The sequence below is a fragment of the Tigriopus californicus genome, chromosome 5 (genome assembly GCF_007210705.1).
Source record: "Tigriopus californicus strain San Diego chromosome 5, Tcal_SD_v2.1, whole genome shotgun sequence".
Classification (NCBI taxonomy): Eukaryota; Metazoa; Arthropoda; class Copepoda; order Harpacticoida; family Harpacticidae; genus Tigriopus; species Tigriopus californicus.
Window position 1 is genome coordinate 13,841,769 of NC_081444.1, and position 17,091 is coordinate 13,858,859.

At 40.0% G+C, this 17,091-nt stretch overlaps 2 protein-coding genes across 2 annotated transcripts; both read right to left on the reverse strand.

Moving 5' to 3' along the window:
- Positions 1-2,198: 2,198 nt before the first annotated feature.
- On the reverse strand, positions 2,199-7,399 carry LOC131880047 (C-type lectin domain family 4 member F-like). Its single transcript, XM_059226544.1, has 2 exons — positions 6,958-7,399; positions 2,199-4,681 (listed from the first exon to the last, which is right to left on the reverse strand). The coding sequence occupies exon 2, from the start codon at positions 4,477-4,479 to the stop codon at positions 3,187-3,189; it is 1,293 nt and encodes a 430-aa protein (XP_059082527.1). The 5' UTR covers positions 4,480-4,681; positions 6,958-7,399; the 3' UTR covers positions 2,199-3,186.
- Positions 7,400-9,382: 1,983 nt separating this feature from the next.
- Positions 9,383-15,118, reverse strand: LOC131880046 (solute carrier family 22 member 7-like). Its single transcript, XM_059226543.1, has 4 exons — positions 14,567-15,118; positions 11,465-12,270; positions 11,256-11,404; positions 9,383-9,822 (listed from the first exon to the last, which is right to left on the reverse strand). The coding sequence occupies exons 1-4, from the start codon at positions 15,082-15,084 to the stop codon at positions 9,568-9,570; spliced, it is 1,728 nt and encodes a 575-aa protein (XP_059082526.1). The 5' UTR covers positions 15,085-15,118; the 3' UTR covers positions 9,383-9,567.
- Positions 15,119-17,091: the final 1,973 nt, after the last annotated feature.

Sequence of the window (17,091 nt, forward strand, 5' to 3'; positions counted from 1 at the left end):
AATTCAAATTTTCGGCCTGCACTTACTTCGTCAGCTACATGAGCTTTTGACAAAATAACTTTGAAACGAACCACTTTACCAGTCAATGATATCAAAATGACCTGCCTTTAATTGTAAAGATCTATATTCCTTGTTTTTTTATTACTTTAATTCGAAAAATGCCTGTGGAATCGCTATGACTAAGAGCAGACCGACTTAGCTAGAAGAAAGTTCACAGTCCATATTTCTAGAAGTTCGTGATCCAGCCAATGTCATCACCGCAATGTTTGAGCTACATTTTCATGGTTGCTTGGACCGTCACTTCGTCATTTCAAGGCACTTGAGACCGGGCACAACGACGGAGCCAATCATCCCATCTATCATGGTTCTTTCTCGACCTTTCTCGAGGAAACATTTAGACGCTAGCCCCACCCACTGAAGGAGAACCAAACTGACACGGACCATGGCACTGCCTATCGGAACTATAAACGGATGATGTGAGGTCTAGCTTCGTTCACCAATCTGACCCTAGCACCCCAAATTCATGGAGGCCTCCATGTCTAACCCAATCTGAAGTCTCACACTCTTTGTTGCAAGGGTCAGATTAAAGAAATACGGGCCGGCAGTCTCGACCTTACGATCCCTAAGAATGTAAGTCAATACAGATTACAGGTTACAGGACATTACCTACCATGGCCACAGAGATTTACAAGAACAAATTGGTTCAGCATTTACTTAACAAAAATCAGAAGTACATTCCTAAAAAGCTCCAGGTATCAGTTGGGTTTAAAACACTGCCTTAGAGTTTTACAATCGCCGATTGGGTCTCCTCCATTTTAGCACAGATTCTTTGCTTTGCTTCCGTTTGAACTTATTTTTGTTTTTCTCGATCGCAACTCATTTAAGTTTATAGAGCCTCATTTAAAGATGGCAATCTTTACAAAGAAGTGGTCTTTTTAAGGCTTGGAACAAAGTGTAACGTTTGATGTGAATGACCCTGTACCACAAATATAACGATGCTTCATTTTTAGCAATCTATTGTTTGGTTGAACTTTGGGCAATATCTTGGTTAACATGAAAAAATCCCACATCAACTGGAAAGCACCACAAAAGTGTTAAGGATATTTAGAAATCCAAGAGGTCGATTCTTTATATTATGAACTTAATGTTTTTTGTTGCAAAAATAGGGAGGATGAAGAACGTATCCTAAACCCAAAAAGTATTTCAAAAATCATCCCGAAAACAGGAGATATGCTTTAATTGTTGAATAGAGAAACCGAAACAACTGTTGAAAGCACAAGAAGGGATTTAGACATATTTGTTCGTTTCCAATAATGATGTGTTTGACCTTTTGAAATTAGAGGACCCTCGCTCGCTCAAAAAAACTTTTGTTTACTTACTTAAGACGAGTGGGAGCATATGCCATTTAAAAGAGTGCAGTAATTAAATATGCTTTACAGCTTATATAGTACCTGGTTGCAGACACCAACACTTGTCACTGAATAGACCTCGTCTTCACTTCAATAAATATGTCTTGGTCCAGTGCAGCAATTGGTGTGAGAAGATTACTATACATAAATTGCAACGAAAGTGAGGAAGCATTGGAGGTAAAGGATCATTGTTTTCATTTATACCTCCTTCGTTATGAAGAAATTAAATCAATGGCAAATATCGAAAAGCTTTTCCCGTTCTTTTTGTAAAATAGGACCTAAACGAGCTTGATCTTCAACATTAGATATGTCAATGTGGTTGAAACACCTTTTTCCGACCGACTACCAATTAGTTTAGGTTTTAATCCAATTTTGACAAGTTCAATCAAATAATACTTAAATGTATTAGTTTTTAAACAAAACCTTAAACAGAGGTGCAAAAATAATTTTCCTGTTCTTTTCTTTAACTCATCCCTACTTTCTTACACATTTATCCACGGCCTCAGACTCAAAACCTATCTGATCCATGTTTTTATTTTCGCTGAGTACTTCTGATTTTGAATACTATGGAGCCTACGTTCTCTTTGTTAAAGACATTTAAGAGTGAAATCCCAAAAAGGTTTTAAATGAAACAAGTGTGCTCCTAATGACCTCTCAAAGAAGTAGATGGTGGGCGACTAATTTAGCCTTACAAAAATGAACGCACCCCACATTATTTATTTGTTACTTATTCAGTAAAGAAGCGTGTAATGAAGGCAAGGATGGAATAGAAGAGCACTAGGCCAGGAATAGATTGAGTACTATATATTTCATGAAAAACATGGTGTGCCGGATATAGCTTCAAAATAAGACATGCCAATGATATGTCGTAAGACCACGTGGTTGGCAAATCTCACCTAAAGTTGGTTTTAATGTTAGAAATCCCAAAAGTTTTCCTTTTCTATTCGTTTTGAGCATGAAGCTCGTCTTCCAAATCACTATGGGAGAGTACGTCCTACTCGTTATAAGCATTTCTCAAAGAAATAATCTACATGAAACTGCATTCTTACCAACAATGCCTTTTCGAAGAGCAGGTACAATTTTGACAAGGTTTAGTTCGAACAATAATTACGTACACGTGTCGCTCCTCCAGAGGGTAGCCATAAATCACGGTAATGTCACATGTGTCTTTGAAAATCGGATCAATCAAATATTCAAATCAAACTTTGTTGCGTAGATATTTGAACTTTGGTCACCTGCAAAGGTGCTCTACAAACAAGTTAAATCATTTTCCACTTTCAAACAAAGAGAAGCGAATTTTGGGAAGCAATCTTAAGCCATCTCTGCGCGTGAAAAGTAAATCAGTTAGGTTTCAAATGCTAGCGACTCATTTTCCCAAAAAGATTGAAGGCTTTGGGGGTGGGAAATGTAAGCCAGGTTGAGTGATACGTCCAGAAGATGTTCTTGGGATGTTTTTTCTAATTATTTTTCCAGTTCGAAATTACCCTTGATAGCGGACTCTGTACCTAGATACAAGATTGATTTATTGACGTTATTTCAGGCCACCCTTTAATACCCCAATACAATTTAGTGTCTCCTCTGAATTTTTAATATGCTCTTTTTGACCGCAAACTCCCCTCAGTTTTCACTCGAAATTTAAATGTAACCTTTTACTTAACTGAATGTTAGAATCACTTTCGCAACCTTATTCCTTTTCTGTTGTCTACATACATCCAATTGAAAGTGTCTTCAAATTAAGCTAAGGCAAAACTAAGAAGTAAGAGGAAATATCGAACAATCATAATTGACAAATCACTCGACGCTTTTTTTCACAAGACGAATCATTCCAAACCCGAGAGGACGTCCGTACTTCGACGCAATGTTCGTTTCCATTATGGTTATTGGGCTCCTTCCTGTTCCATCTCGTAAACACCATGGGTGTTCCATCCGACCAAGTGAACAGTCCCTCGTTGCCGATATCCGTTGCCCCTAACCAAAAAAGTTCAATATTTCTTTCGGTTGCCTTGGCAAGTAGAGTGGCGTACTCAGGTTCCGGATTTGATGATTGGAACATGGGCAAATGTCCACCTTTTTGGGCACAGTATTGAAGAGCTTCATTGTAAGTCATTCGCTTGTCTGAATGCGGAAACTCGTAGACTGGGCTTTTAGGGAGAAGGACCTCTTGAAAACTTGGGTCAGTCTTGATGGTTTCGAGCAAGGATGTCTTCATTTTGTCCAAGCTTTGGGACACATTCGCCTTGATCAGATTGAGGTGAATACTGGATTTATTGAGACGAGCTTCGAATTGATCGTAGTAAGCAAGCATTCCGTCCATGACCTCTTTCATGGCATCTTGTGACAATTGAATCTCTGCCTTGATCATCTGGACGAACCTGTGAGTTAACTTTTGATCCAAGAGAATTGAACTCTCCTCCAAATGGTACTGAAGGACGTCTTCGAAGCCATATTCTTTCCAAAGTGTCAAGTCTTTTATGAGTTGCTCGGTGGAGTTGAGTTTGATGTGGATTACTTCCAACATTTCCGTGTTGGCAGACACATTGAACATCTGACTTCGAAGGTCATCCACGATCTCCTCCTTGAATATTTTAGCTTCTTGGATGTCTGCAATTTTCTTATTCATTTCCTCCAAAACCTGAACTGACTCACCATGCTCTTGAGACATGAGTTCCAAGGTTTGGGTAATGTTTTTATCGGCTACAGATGCAAATTCGTTGGCCTTTTGTTCAACCGAGTTGGCTTGGGATTGAATCTCTTGCCTGACATTCATGATCTGCTGACTCATCTGTTCTTGGATTTCCGCTAGATCATTCCTGAAGTTTGGTAACATGTCTTGAATATTTTGCGATTGGTTCTCTATCTGAGCTTGAAGAGAAATGATTTCGGTTCGATTATACGAACAACCGCACTCTGCATGAAAGTAACCACCGTACAGAATAAACGCAAAGGCATAAACGATGACAGAGGTAATGATGGTCATTAAGGAGATCAAAATGCCAAACTTGAAGTAATTGTGGCTCGAAGATGTTTTTGAATTGCGGAGGTCTAGCATGTCCATCTTGCAATAGGCCATGATCGAAACTACACCACGTTTGGAGACGACTGTACTTACATAGTACAAACCAGTTGAGGGCCAATATTCTCTGTGCGATAAAACTAGTGTAATTCCGCCCGATATGCTTTGAGGGCGTAGGGGAAACGAACTAGAGGTAAACCAATAGCAGCCTGATGTGATGGTCTATAATAGGAAGAGCGCCGTTGTAGGAAGCACCATTCTAGAAAAAAAAATCTTACATTTTAGTTTTGAGCTAGTATCCGGAATGAGAATACTGCAACTAGCAGGCTCATGTTGAGAAAGAGAAGCTTCCATACCACAATGTTTAGTAGATTTACGTTTGTCAAATGGTAGCCAACTCAATTCATAATTATACTAAAAAGAAAACCTCGATTACAATGTCTCTAAAGCGCATGAGGCTATAGAAGTTCTTGTGATTATAACGCATTAGAAGCGCGACCTAGTCCAGAAGAATGAAACTGTTTAAACGCAACCTTTTACTTCTCGCAGTACCCCTCATCAATGTCCTCAGAGTTTATGCGATGTCTGGCCTTGAGGAAACTGCTAGCCCAGTTTGGTAGAAATCTTCTCTTCCCATTCAAGAGCTAATAAAGTAGAGGTCTGGAGAGAGAAATGTCACTTTTCAAAACTCTAGAGATTTTGTTTTGACCAGGTCTTAAAACTTTTTCTTGAATTACCCTGTTTCATTCGGAAGAAAAATATTTATTTTTTAACAGACTGAAACATAGATGATGAAGCTACGTTTGACAACAATGAAGTAAATACATAACACAGAAAAAGCCGCCTTGGGGGTGAACTGAAGAACCACAGAAGAATGGAAACGACGTTTTGGGACCAAGAATCTCATGCGCGTTTTCTTCTACTATAGTGGCTTTAGTTTGGACCAAACAATCAACAAATCATTTCTGGATTCATATTTGGCCTCTCAATGAGGCAATCAATATAACTCATTTACTTTACTTACATGTACGTACATTTCATGTATTATGCTTAATGTACTATTCAATTTTCTTGCCATAGCAATAGGATTAATTATGTTTAGCAATTGAGATCTTTAAAAGTAGGAAAAAAAGTAGTCTTATTTTCAAAATCGAGCCTTAATTGGCACCCATACTTGCCGTTTTCTGTAGAGTGAACCAAAAAAGTCAATAAAAAATCCTGCTGGAAGATCCCATTAAGCATCCAGGGTAAATAACAACTGAAGCTATCTCCCAGCGTCATTTTTCTTTCTAGACCTCTAGACCTCTAGTACTGATAAGGGATCAAATTGATAATCACGGGAGGCTGCGACTAAGGCTACCAATTTACATTTTCAATGGCCTATGGCATTACTAATTAATGGAATATCCAATCCAGTTAGTTAGCCTCCAAATCAACCCTGATTTTTCTTACGCTAAATCAGGGTTGCTTTTTATTCAAACTTCACTTTTTGCGTTGTGATGGAATAGGCAGGTGATTTCACTTTCTACGTTTTCTAGTAACGTTGAATTTGAAGTTTGATTTGATCTCATCACTAAAAAAGTTCTAAAAGTTACTAGAAAATCTCGCCGTACGATCCCATTATGCATCCTGTCAAGTCATCTTTATTCCTTATTATAAGTCCCTTCACATTCATATAGGGCATGTTAAGAAAAGTAAATTAAAAAAAAAATCGAGGGCGACAATACTAATTTTCAACATTTTGAGGAGGGACACAATACCTCATGTACTCAAGCAAATTTATGAAAAAGTGCCATTCCCTTGTCAAAAGACCAGCTCGTCATTGGCCTTGACATAATCATGTTGAATTGAAATTTTCTGATTTTAATTGAAGTCAATTCTGCTCGATCGTTTCAGAATGAGTTTGGATGATGTGATTCACAACGAAATTGGGGGATTTGGGCCTTGGCAACAGTTTATCGCATTTGGAGCAGGACTGGCCATTTTGCCAAGCAATCTCTTCCTATCTACATTTCCCACATTTGTTCCGAAATTTCGTTGCCAAGTGGATGCTTGCGATAATCAACCTTTTCCAGATTACCGAGCATCTTGGACCCAATATGGAATGCCCAGTTCTGTATTCAAACAAGGAGTTAATGTGTCCCATTGCGTCATGTTCCAGTACATTGGGAACGGGACAACTTGCACTCCAGCTGATTTTAATGACCAAATATTGAACGAGTGTACAACCTGTGTTTATGATAGAAGCGTGTTCCAATATTCTTTGGTAACGTCTTTTGACATTGGGCCTTGTTCCAACCTAGATCCGGCTTGTACTCCCGGAAATTATGTCTCTAAAATAGCCTTATTGGACCTAAGCTATTGGGTTGGGGTCATGTTTGGAGGCTGTGTCATTGGCAGGTATCGCATTAATCAATCAAAGTAGCCACAATACATTTTTACCGATCAAATGCTGGATTTGGCCCGTTTCAGGATTGGCGATTTTCTCGGCGGACGAAAGACGATTATCCTGTCCAGCATTCTGTTTTCACTCACCAGTGTCTTCCTTGGATCCGCGGACACATATTGGGGCTTTACTATACTGTCCTTCACGGCAGGCTTATTTGCCCTGTCCAGTCATACTCTGGCCTTCATTTACTTATCTGAAGTGGTTGGACAGGACTTTGTTCATCTGACACCCGTTATTGAAATCTTTCAAATCGCAGGCAGCTGCCTGCACGGTGTCGTGGCCTATTCCAGTCAAAACTGGCGGTTGATCTGGTGGTATGCGGCATTCATGAACGCTTTGATCTTGCCAATCTGGATGATTTTACACGAATCGCCACGATGGCTACTTTCTCGAGGCTGGTATGACGAATTCCAGAGGGTCATGAAAGTGGCGGCCAAGTGCAATGGGGTTCAGCTTTATCCGGGCTCCCTCGAAAAGGTTATAAAAAGATCTCAGGCTATGAATGCGAGGATAATTGTACAGGGCACCAGCGGTCTCTACAGGTGAGGTCATAGTGACACTATATGTACCGTAGGGTCCTGTTTTGTTTGTTAGGAAGTCAGATGGCAGCTCTCTCGCTCGGCCTGCCATCTGATGATGGGTGTCCCAATTGAGGGATATTCCCGCTTCGTACCATAGGGTCCTGTTCCAGGAGAAATGCTAGAACATCTATCTGTTCGGCTCTTCATCAAATTTTAAGGCATTACCCAATCAAAAACAATATGGCGAAGAAAATGGCAAATCTAATCTAAAGTGATCTAGTAGTGATTATTGGAAAATTAATCCAACTGACCCTGATAAGGAGCAGCTGCCCGAAAAGGTTCAGAAGATGACCAGTAGATGGCGCCAGAATCAGAGAGTCATGGTTGAAATCCTAGTAATGTCAGAGCATTCTCTCGTAAGGTCTCTAAATTTAGCATTTTAAAACTATTTTCAACTTGCGGAATGGGGTCGAAAGAACGTGTTCCACATATTTGAGATTTTCATTCCGTTTTCAAAAGATTAAGTTTCCTCCACCCTACTGAGACACGGTATATCTGTCCAGTGGTGACGTCGCTCTTGAATTGGATAAAACGAAAAAAAAACTGAGGATTTGCACTCTATTGGGCAGAATGTCAACTATTTGTCGAATGAACCGTACAAACCATATTGGAATGAACACCATTCCACTCGTGATTATTGGCCACAAAGCAAGAGTGTTTTGAGTCCATGTATAATAGAGCATAGTTATGTTGGATTGATACTTCCTTTGCTCGGTGGTGCAACTGTCTCTCTAGAAATAAGTCACATATTAGCATTGCTAGTAACAAAAGTCAATAATTTAGGCCAAAAAGAGCAAAAAGACTGTTACTGATTGTTTCTGGTTGCTTCGGAATGTTAACAAGAAAAAAAAGAAACAATCTTATTTTTTCAGTTCACCCTTGATCTGGAAGAACTTGCTCTTGATGTGTTTGGTCTGGATGAGCACAAGCTCGATTGTTTTTGGCGTGGTCAGGTTTTCGATCGTCCTCGAAGGAGATATTTATGCGAATTATTTTATGATCTCAATCTCCTCCTTGATGGGCGTGGGTATCTGCGTCGTGTGCCTCAAAAGGCAGAGTCGGAAAATGACGCTGATCTTCTTCCTGGTATTTGGTTCCTTGTCTCTTATGTTGGGGATATTGGTCCGCGATAGGAACATTCTCTTGGCTCTGATGATTGTTGGTATGGTCTTTCGTGAACTTATTAGGAGTGACAAACATCAAAACTTTGTTACTTCGTTTCAGCAAAGATAAGTACTTCAGTAGCAATGTTTTGTTGCTATGTTCTCACATGCGAATTGTTTCCTGGCTCTATTCGTAATTCAGCCCTTGGGAGCAGTTCAGCCGTTGGACGAGTAGGAGCTCTACTGTCGTCATTGCTTATCAGCTCAAAGGTAACACGAGTCATATGTAAGTTTACTAATTTCCGGTAAAATCTGGATGGAACAAACCACAATTACGGAGGGGTGTTATTATGTATTGATCTGAATCGGTCCTTTCTACTAAAGTGCTTTCTCGACCCCTATACTTTGACAACAAATGGTACATTAATTAGCTATATCCGTATACGGTCATGCATTGAGTCATTATCATTAATTTTTAAATCGCCTGTCATGTAACTCAAGGTGTTGTAACAAATTATGCATGATTTCATCCCACTTTTGAATGGAGTTTCCTAATCATGATTTAATGTTTTAGTGTTTGTCGATGTCAACGACGATTGGAGTGCTCGTGGTTTTCGGATTGGGCTCATCCAGTATCTTGGCTTTGTTCCTAACAGATTCCATGGCATACAAGCTGTTCGAATCGCTGGAGGATGTCCAAGCTTTGGAAGCCAAGTCAACTCCTTTGGCTCTATCTCGTGAGCACAGCAATGAAAAAATCCGTTTAATTGATGGCTATAAAAATTGGGATCAAATGGACGACCATTGAAAAGTAACAGTACTTGGAAACAAGACACAATTAACCAGAAATCTAGCTCCGTGAATGAATATTCGTAGGATGATACATCAACCAACAGAATGCTAAGGGTTTCTGGTGACATTAAACCCGATACCCTTTGACTCTTCAATAACATAGTTTAGGTATCAAATTTTCAACATGATTATTGTAACTTTTCTCGCTACACAATGCCGGCTACGATAACAATTCTTCTTGGCTCAAAGCGTTCTTTAAGAGGGACTCTTTTTCAAAATCCATCCCTGACGGCAATACTTCATCGAAAATAGAAAGATGACCTAAAACAGGCAAGTCCCGATCGAGATTTTTCACGTCTTGTAGCGTTTCAGGAAGAGCGGAGCCTTGAATCTTGGGCAAGAATGCCAAAATGAGTGTGCAGGCCATCAATCCGATTCCAGCAAAGATCAACAAGCTCAAAACTATTGGAATGCCCTGCAACAAAGTAAAACATTAGAATGTAGCCAAATCCTTGACACTAATGAGTCGAGTTTTTTTAAAATCTCGTACGCACCTCTGAGTTAAGACTTGGACGTTACCCAGAATGAGTATCCGCTCCCCACTTTAGCGAGTGTACTTTCATACTGGTTTTACGTCCAAGCCTCAAACTCCGAGGCACGAGCTTTAAAAAGCTGGCCTCTGTTCACTTCAGTTTCTTTATTGTACCTCCAAGAGTATGACGGCAGTTTCCCTTAATCATAATCGAAAATCATGAATTGAAATTTGTCTCTGTTTAACGCTGATCATCTGACACTCATTCATATAATTTATCTAAGTCTGCTTGTCACTCCGAGATTTTTTGTTATTCCTACCACAGAATAATTTCGTACTGTCGTACTGTCCGCATAAGATGAAATGGAAGACCTCAAGGCAAAGAGAGATGAAGTAAATACAATGAATAGAGTAGGTTCCAAGATTGAGCCTTGAGGTACACCTGATTTCATTATTTGTGGCTTACTCAGAACACATTCTAGCTTCACTTGCAGTGTCCTCCCTTGGAAAAAAAATCAACCAAACAAACAACTTTACCCTCTACGTCAATGTCAGAAAGTCTTTTCTTCAGCAGTAGACCGTGGTCTATCTAATCAAATGCCATGGCAAATCTAAAAAAAACAGCGTAAATAAACAATCATTGTGTTTCAGTTCTCGATTACGTCATGAAATTGCTCTGTAAGCTGGGTCAACATGCTAAAGTTTGTACCGAAACCATGTTGACGTAGAGATATGATTTCTTTATCATCGAGATATTCAAGTGATTTGGCTTTAACCGCTTTCAATCAATCCGGGAATTCGGACAGTTCTAAGGATCGCCACCTTATATGGTAAAGTAAATCTTTGAATGAGGGGACATTCTCAGAAGGCACCAAAGTGACCCTGGAAAGTAGCTAAATGTGATCTCCAATCGACGATTCTCTGTGATCTTGTTAGCTTTGGACATAGCATTCATATCTAAAAACTAGACTCCAAAAACAATGTTGTTCGTAAGTCGAGCAGAAACTCGAGAGGGTTGAATTAACCGGTTTTCTTCCCAATACCTGGGTATTTACTGATAATGCTACCTTGTACCGAAAATAAAAGATTTTTTTCACCCTTTTGGCCCGAATTTTTATCACGTTTTACGACTAACCAAGAAACCCAAGTTGGATCAAAACTACATTGGATCATAGCCAGGATTCAGAGGGTTTGAAATAGAATGATAAAAACGATTCAAAGATCAAAATATCTCAGTCTTTGATGCCCTTGTTATGGCAACTTTTATGAGCGAAAATGCAGCGAAAAAATTTCATTTCGAATGAATGAATTGTTTAGAAGGATTATGTATCACCAAATGAAAGCACAATGCAGAAAAACAGACGTGTCATTATTACCTTGGAATTGATCAGCCAAGCGCCGATCAGAGCTCCCAATCGGGCTGCAGTCGAGGAGAGACCCAATGCGGAATTTCGGATCGGGGTGGGAAATATAGCTGGGGTATAAACGTAAATGACTTGGAGCGACATGCTCGCCCAAGTCTTGCCTAAAATCATAAATCATCTCCTCAAGCCCTGAGAGTCTTTTGAATTTGGTGGATAATTACCGAGTACGACCAAAGCTAAAGTCCACATGGGGTGACCAATCAAGAAACTCAATACCAACGCGAGGGATCCAGATCCCAGGGACCAAACGATGAGTGTGCGACAGTCCATGTAAGAAGCAACTGTCGAGCTGAGCACAAGACCAATTAGCTCTGCTCCTTCGAAGAGAGCGAAGTTTTCGTATATATTCCCTCCCAAAGTGACTGATATCCTTGAAAGGCCCAGATACATTAAGCCAACACTCAGCCAAATAAAAAGACACACAACCAAGTTCCTCAGAACGTAGTAGTTGGTCCACATGCGCTCATGGATCCTGTTAGAGGCATTTTGTTGCCTTGAGGCCTCTTGTAAGGCTGCAAAATCATTCGCACTTAGACGAGGCTCCCCGTTGATCTTGGTTGCAAAGTCCAAGACCTTCCTGGCCTGGGAAAATTGGCCTCGGCTCAGGAGCCAACGTGGCGAATCGTGGAGCCAAAACCAGATTGGCGAAACCGCTAAATTCACACACAAGGCGTACAGCCAGAACTGGCGCCAATTTTGCAGAACAGAGGCCACCCAGGCGTAAGAAAATCCTCCCAAGACTCGGAAGATTTGGTAGAAAGCTAGGTAATGCCGGTGGTTCTTACCCATGACCTCGGATACTAAGACATATGGGGATGTGGAGGAGCCCATGCAACCGAAGCCAGTTAATAGGGACGAAATGACGTAAGATGAGTACGTCATGGAGGTGAAGGCGATGATGGCTCCCACAGTGAAAGTGACCTGGCTGGTTAATATGACAACACGTGTGCCGTACCTGTCACCCATTCTAAAAAAAAGAAGCGGATTCCAGCTTTGATTGCGTTCAATTTGACGCATTGTTTCTAAAAGAGGTTTACTGGAGCATTTTAACAGGGCCGTTCAGATACTTTGGAGCAGAGACAAGGCCCAATAACGGCGATGTAAAGGCAGCAATTTGATTATATCATAAAAGGTTTATTTTTGTACATATTCTGGCTTCTTCAATATATGAAACGTTGTTTTTCAGGGACATTGAAGGTGGAATGGATAATAATAATAATATGTGTGTATTTCATGAGCCATTGTATGTGTTGTTGATACATATATTGATGGATCGAACAGAATGGAGCCCAAATTGTGCAAAGAGTAAACAACTATTTAGTCATCAATTGGCTTTTTAAAGAAATTGGCACTAAAGTTCAAACCGTCTCGCTTAGAGTTGATTGAAATAAAGTGTTTGAATAACCCTATACACAGTTCCCGGTCGGTTCATGAGCATTCTCAGGGACTGCTTTTCCGCGTCACTGGGACTGACTGCAGCTCAACAACTCAAGAGGCATATAAACTCGAACAAAGACTTGCTTGTGCTTCAAGCTGCTGTTTACTTTTTTTGAGGACTTCCTTCAACTTCAAAACGAAAAACTTATTCATTCTACTTTACTTTATATCAATATTTGATCCACCAACGAATTACAGTTGATAGATCTGGCTAGCCCTTCCCTTCATTGAATATACATAGGGTTTATCAGAAATTTTGATCAAAAGATTATCCATATCTGACTCAAATTCTGCTACTGGATCAACAATTACATACACCTTACGAATATTTGAGGGGTGTAAATGAAGGAGCCGGACAAAGAAGACTTCATTGTTCGAACTAGCATGGAATCTCAAGGACTTGTAGGTGCTCTCAATACGCACATTAAGCCTCTACGGTCACTAAAAATGACTCTAAATCTGGGTTGGGACAAAGCTCATGGATGCTTTTGAAAACGAATAGTATCAGACACCTTTCGTGCCTTCTCTGAATACTGTACAGTCGCAACCTTTCTAGCCTCATCTAATACGAAAGCTCTCCCATATTCTTTTGATAGAACCTGCACAATAATTCCCCCCCCGCCCTCTTTTGTAGGGGCTTTTGGTCATTAAATAAAAGAAGACCTGCTTTTAATTATCGCTGGATCTTAAACAAAATGACAACAACAACAACGCTCTAGATAACACCACGGGCAGTTCAAACTCATTTTATCCCCCTCTGTCCAATTTCACTTTTAATGATTCTTTCTATTGTTGGGTGGATAAATCTCTAGACTAATGGCAGCTTTAAACTCCGATGGAAAACCAGTATTTAATCCGGTTTGAGGATTGAAGTGGGATGAGTGCTTGAGCGAGTCCAGCAGAGGACTCGAGTCTTTCACTGTACTCAAGTCGAACAAGTCGATCTTTATTGCGAAATATAAACCAAAGAATGATATTTTTTTCCCAAATCCGGACTTGAGTCTTTTAAAAAGGACTCGGAATCGAGTCTGGACTCGCCCCAGCACTACCCCAACTGCCATCCTCAAACCTGATTCAATCCTGGTTTTCCATCGTAGTGTAAAGTCGCCCTAAGGACGGGCTGAAAATGAACTTATTGGACGTTTTACATTCTTATTAAAATGCGACTGGCTCTAGAGCCCATCCTTCAATGCGGGGGAGTGTTTCTTGGATCGAGAAAAGATAGTACAAGAGTTGTATTTTTTTTCCTGATCCAAGACTCATTCCTGCGCTTTAAAAAATGGGCTCTGGTCGTTAATATTTCCAGCTCTCTTGAACGAGTAGATTAATAGTTATGCTCTCTCAAAGCTCACTGCATAGCTCACATACACGAATGAATGGTTTTCTTCTCATTCATTTTGTGCCCTATTATCTACTGTGCTTTGAGAGGGTATAGCTTTAGAGACAGTAATTGGATGAAGGTATATACCGCTCAATCAAATGACTGAGTGAAGATGTATGCCCTCTCAAAGTGCCGAGTTGAACAGGGCACCTTTACACAAATGTGTTATGTAGAAGAAATCCACAAAGAACTCGTATCCTATCCTCTTATTGCTGTTGTTAGAATGCACCATTTTAGACACGGAAGTAGTTTTCGTGGTGGTAGAACAGCCTCTCTGGAAACCAAATTGAAACCCTTGGGAAAAACATGTTCCTCAAACGCACAAAATTCAGGGCAAATTGTGCAATTTTCAGTGGTCAGTTTTAGTGCATAACTTTTTACCGTTTTCTGATCGCAGGATGACGATTTCATGAAATAGCAAATTTGGAGTCAAGTCGAGTCTTACCTCCCACACACTAGAATGCCAATCATGACTCCGGTCCAAAATATGATTTCAATAAACGCCATTTGGGAGATCCATGACCCCAACCACCAATTGGGATCATTGCTGGAACATGGTCCAATATCGAAGAACGCAACCATTGGCTCTTTCATCATCGAGTCATCATAAACACTTTGTGAGCATGGAACCATGTGGTGCTCATCAAAATTGAATTTGGAACAAGACGTACCATTCGATGAAAACCTTTGACAATGGCCCAAGCCATCATGTAGGTAATTGTTGTCAAGATGTGGGATGGCAAATTCCGCCCATGTTGGATGAAATTCCACTTTGGGCTCCAAGTCACATTCGAGGACTTTGCACCGATATCGGGGAAGAAATCCCAAGAATATGGGAATGTACAACTTACACGGAAACAGAAGCAGTCCCCCGGCCACGTAAAGAAGAAACTGCCATCGCCCAAAGCCTCCTAAGGTATTCTCCAAAACATCGTCAAAGTTCAAAGTCCTGGATTCTTTCATTTTTAAATGTGAGACAAGTAGACGAAAAAGGCCCTGGAAATTAGAAGAGCACTTGTGTGATGGAACGCATCCGAAGGAACAATAAAAACATTATGGCTAATGAACAATTGGCCATGTGGATTAAAAAAAATAACTTCTGTTAAATTTCCTTCAGGGACCCCAGTAGCCCTTTTCATTTTCCTTGCTCTCTTCTCGTTGCGGACAAACAAACGGAGAAATACAAGAATATGCTCTAAGATGCATGACTTCATCAAGGTATTTTTCGGCGAGCAAATTTTTGCTGATCCATTCTACCACCATAAATTCACCACTTTCCCTTCTGAGATATTTTTCAAATTCAATATAGGGGTAAAATTACAAACGCTTTTAACATCCAAATAGAGATTCACAGGGGCCATGTACATATTGTATATTTGTAGTATACCAGCCACTTTTCACCATAATATTTCGCTATCAAATTTCGCTAAAACAGGATAAGGTAAGTTTAGTAAAAGTGATATCTTTAAAGTTAGATTTCTAGACACTTGATGTCGGACGACAACCACTCGACTGGTAAAACAGTACAGTGAGGTCTCCTGGGAATGGATCACAAACCGGTTTATTGTAGTGTTTGGTCAACCGAGTGGTCATTCGTCCGTCACCCAGTGTCTAGAAATCTATGATGTAGTCATCGAAAATGGATGTAGTAAACAACTTACAGTTTAAGCTCTACCTAATTGTGATGGGATCAAATAAATTTTCAAAATCAGGAGTGCTAGAAAGCTAGGATAGTCAAAGCACCAGCCATTTCCAAGTAACGTAAAAGGTTAGGATTTAAAAAAAAAATCATGGTTACCTTTTGTGATTAACTAACGGCTTTCCAATATTCCGTTAGTGTTGTCACATGCCACTAAAAATGTAAATTGGTAGCCCTAGTCGCAACCTCCCGTGATTATTTATTTGATCCCATCAGTACTTTCTCGCAGAGGAGTTGTTGGCTTAATCATTGTGTCACAGTACTTGGGCAATAGATTGTTCATTAAGTAATCTCTTGATAAGGTCTGGCATCTTAGAGCGTGTTCTCTCGATGTCCGCACCAAGACAAAGCAGTGGGTACTTCCTACGCTCAATGAAAGGGACTATCCAGGAAATCAAAACCACTGTAAGAATCGAATCGTGGGCTGATTCATTGGTTTAATTGGAGTCCAATGTAAGAACAACCCACATCTTATTAAAATGATACTCTTGGGCAAATATTCGACTAAACGTTAGGAATATTTTGACAGATACAAAGGCAAATTTGAATGAACTGCAATTGCACGCCATGTTGTCATACACTATCAAGAATTTCTGCAAATTTACAAACACAATTATCCTGACTTCAAATGTCATGGATTGCAATTGCCAATATACCATATAAGTTCTACATTCGACGGCTAGAAACGTCGGCTACGAAAAAGTATTTACTCCTTCAGCTGACAAAAGAAGGAACAGGACATAAAGTAGATCGTCAGCTGGCAACCCTTGGCTGAACAAATTGAACCCAATCGTTAATGAATGTCAAAATCTTCTCTTCAAACAAAAACTAGTAGAGAGAACTGTTTCAAAAGAACACAAAGAGGAACCCTGACCAAAAACAAGAAACAATCCTAGTCAATTGAGAATGAAAATGTGGAGGGAAGAAAAGAGCGAATGAATAATGAGAAAAATGAATAGATCACAAACAATCCACAGTGATGCAACAAAATGGACGATAAAGCTAGTAATTGAATGCATAACATCCTTTATGAAAACACTCGTTGACAGTAGAGACCTTTAGTCTTTAGTTGACACGACTAACTAGTCCAAGTCCTAACTCCAGATCATGAGCAGCAAAATGCGACTTTTTGCATCAGACAAAGAGATCAAAGAAATTATGAATGTGAATTCCACGGAATCACTTGCTCATCAAGTCTATGGGTTCCACCAGTGCTTTCATAGTCTTCGTTGTTGAGTTTCCATGAGAAAAACACAATTCGAAAATTCATT

Excerpts from the sequence above, each read along its gene's own strand:
- LOC131880046 (XM_059226543.1), bottom strand. The coding sequence starts at position 15,084 with ATGAAAGAATCCAGGACTTTGAACTTTGACGATGTTTTGGAGAATACC. Across the intron at positions 12,271-14,566 it reads GGCATTCTAGTGTGTGGGAG|AATGGGTGACAGGTACGGCA; the intron begins GTAAGACTCGAC and ends TCTTTTTTTTAG. Across the intron at positions 9,823-11,255 it reads CTTGGCTGATCAATTCCAAG|GGCATTCCAATAGTTTTGAG; the intron begins GTAATAATGACA and ends ACTTTGTTGCAG.
- LOC131880047 (XM_059226544.1), bottom strand. The coding sequence starts at position 4,479 with ATGGCCTATTGCAAGATGGACATGCTAGACCTCCGCAATTCAAAAACA.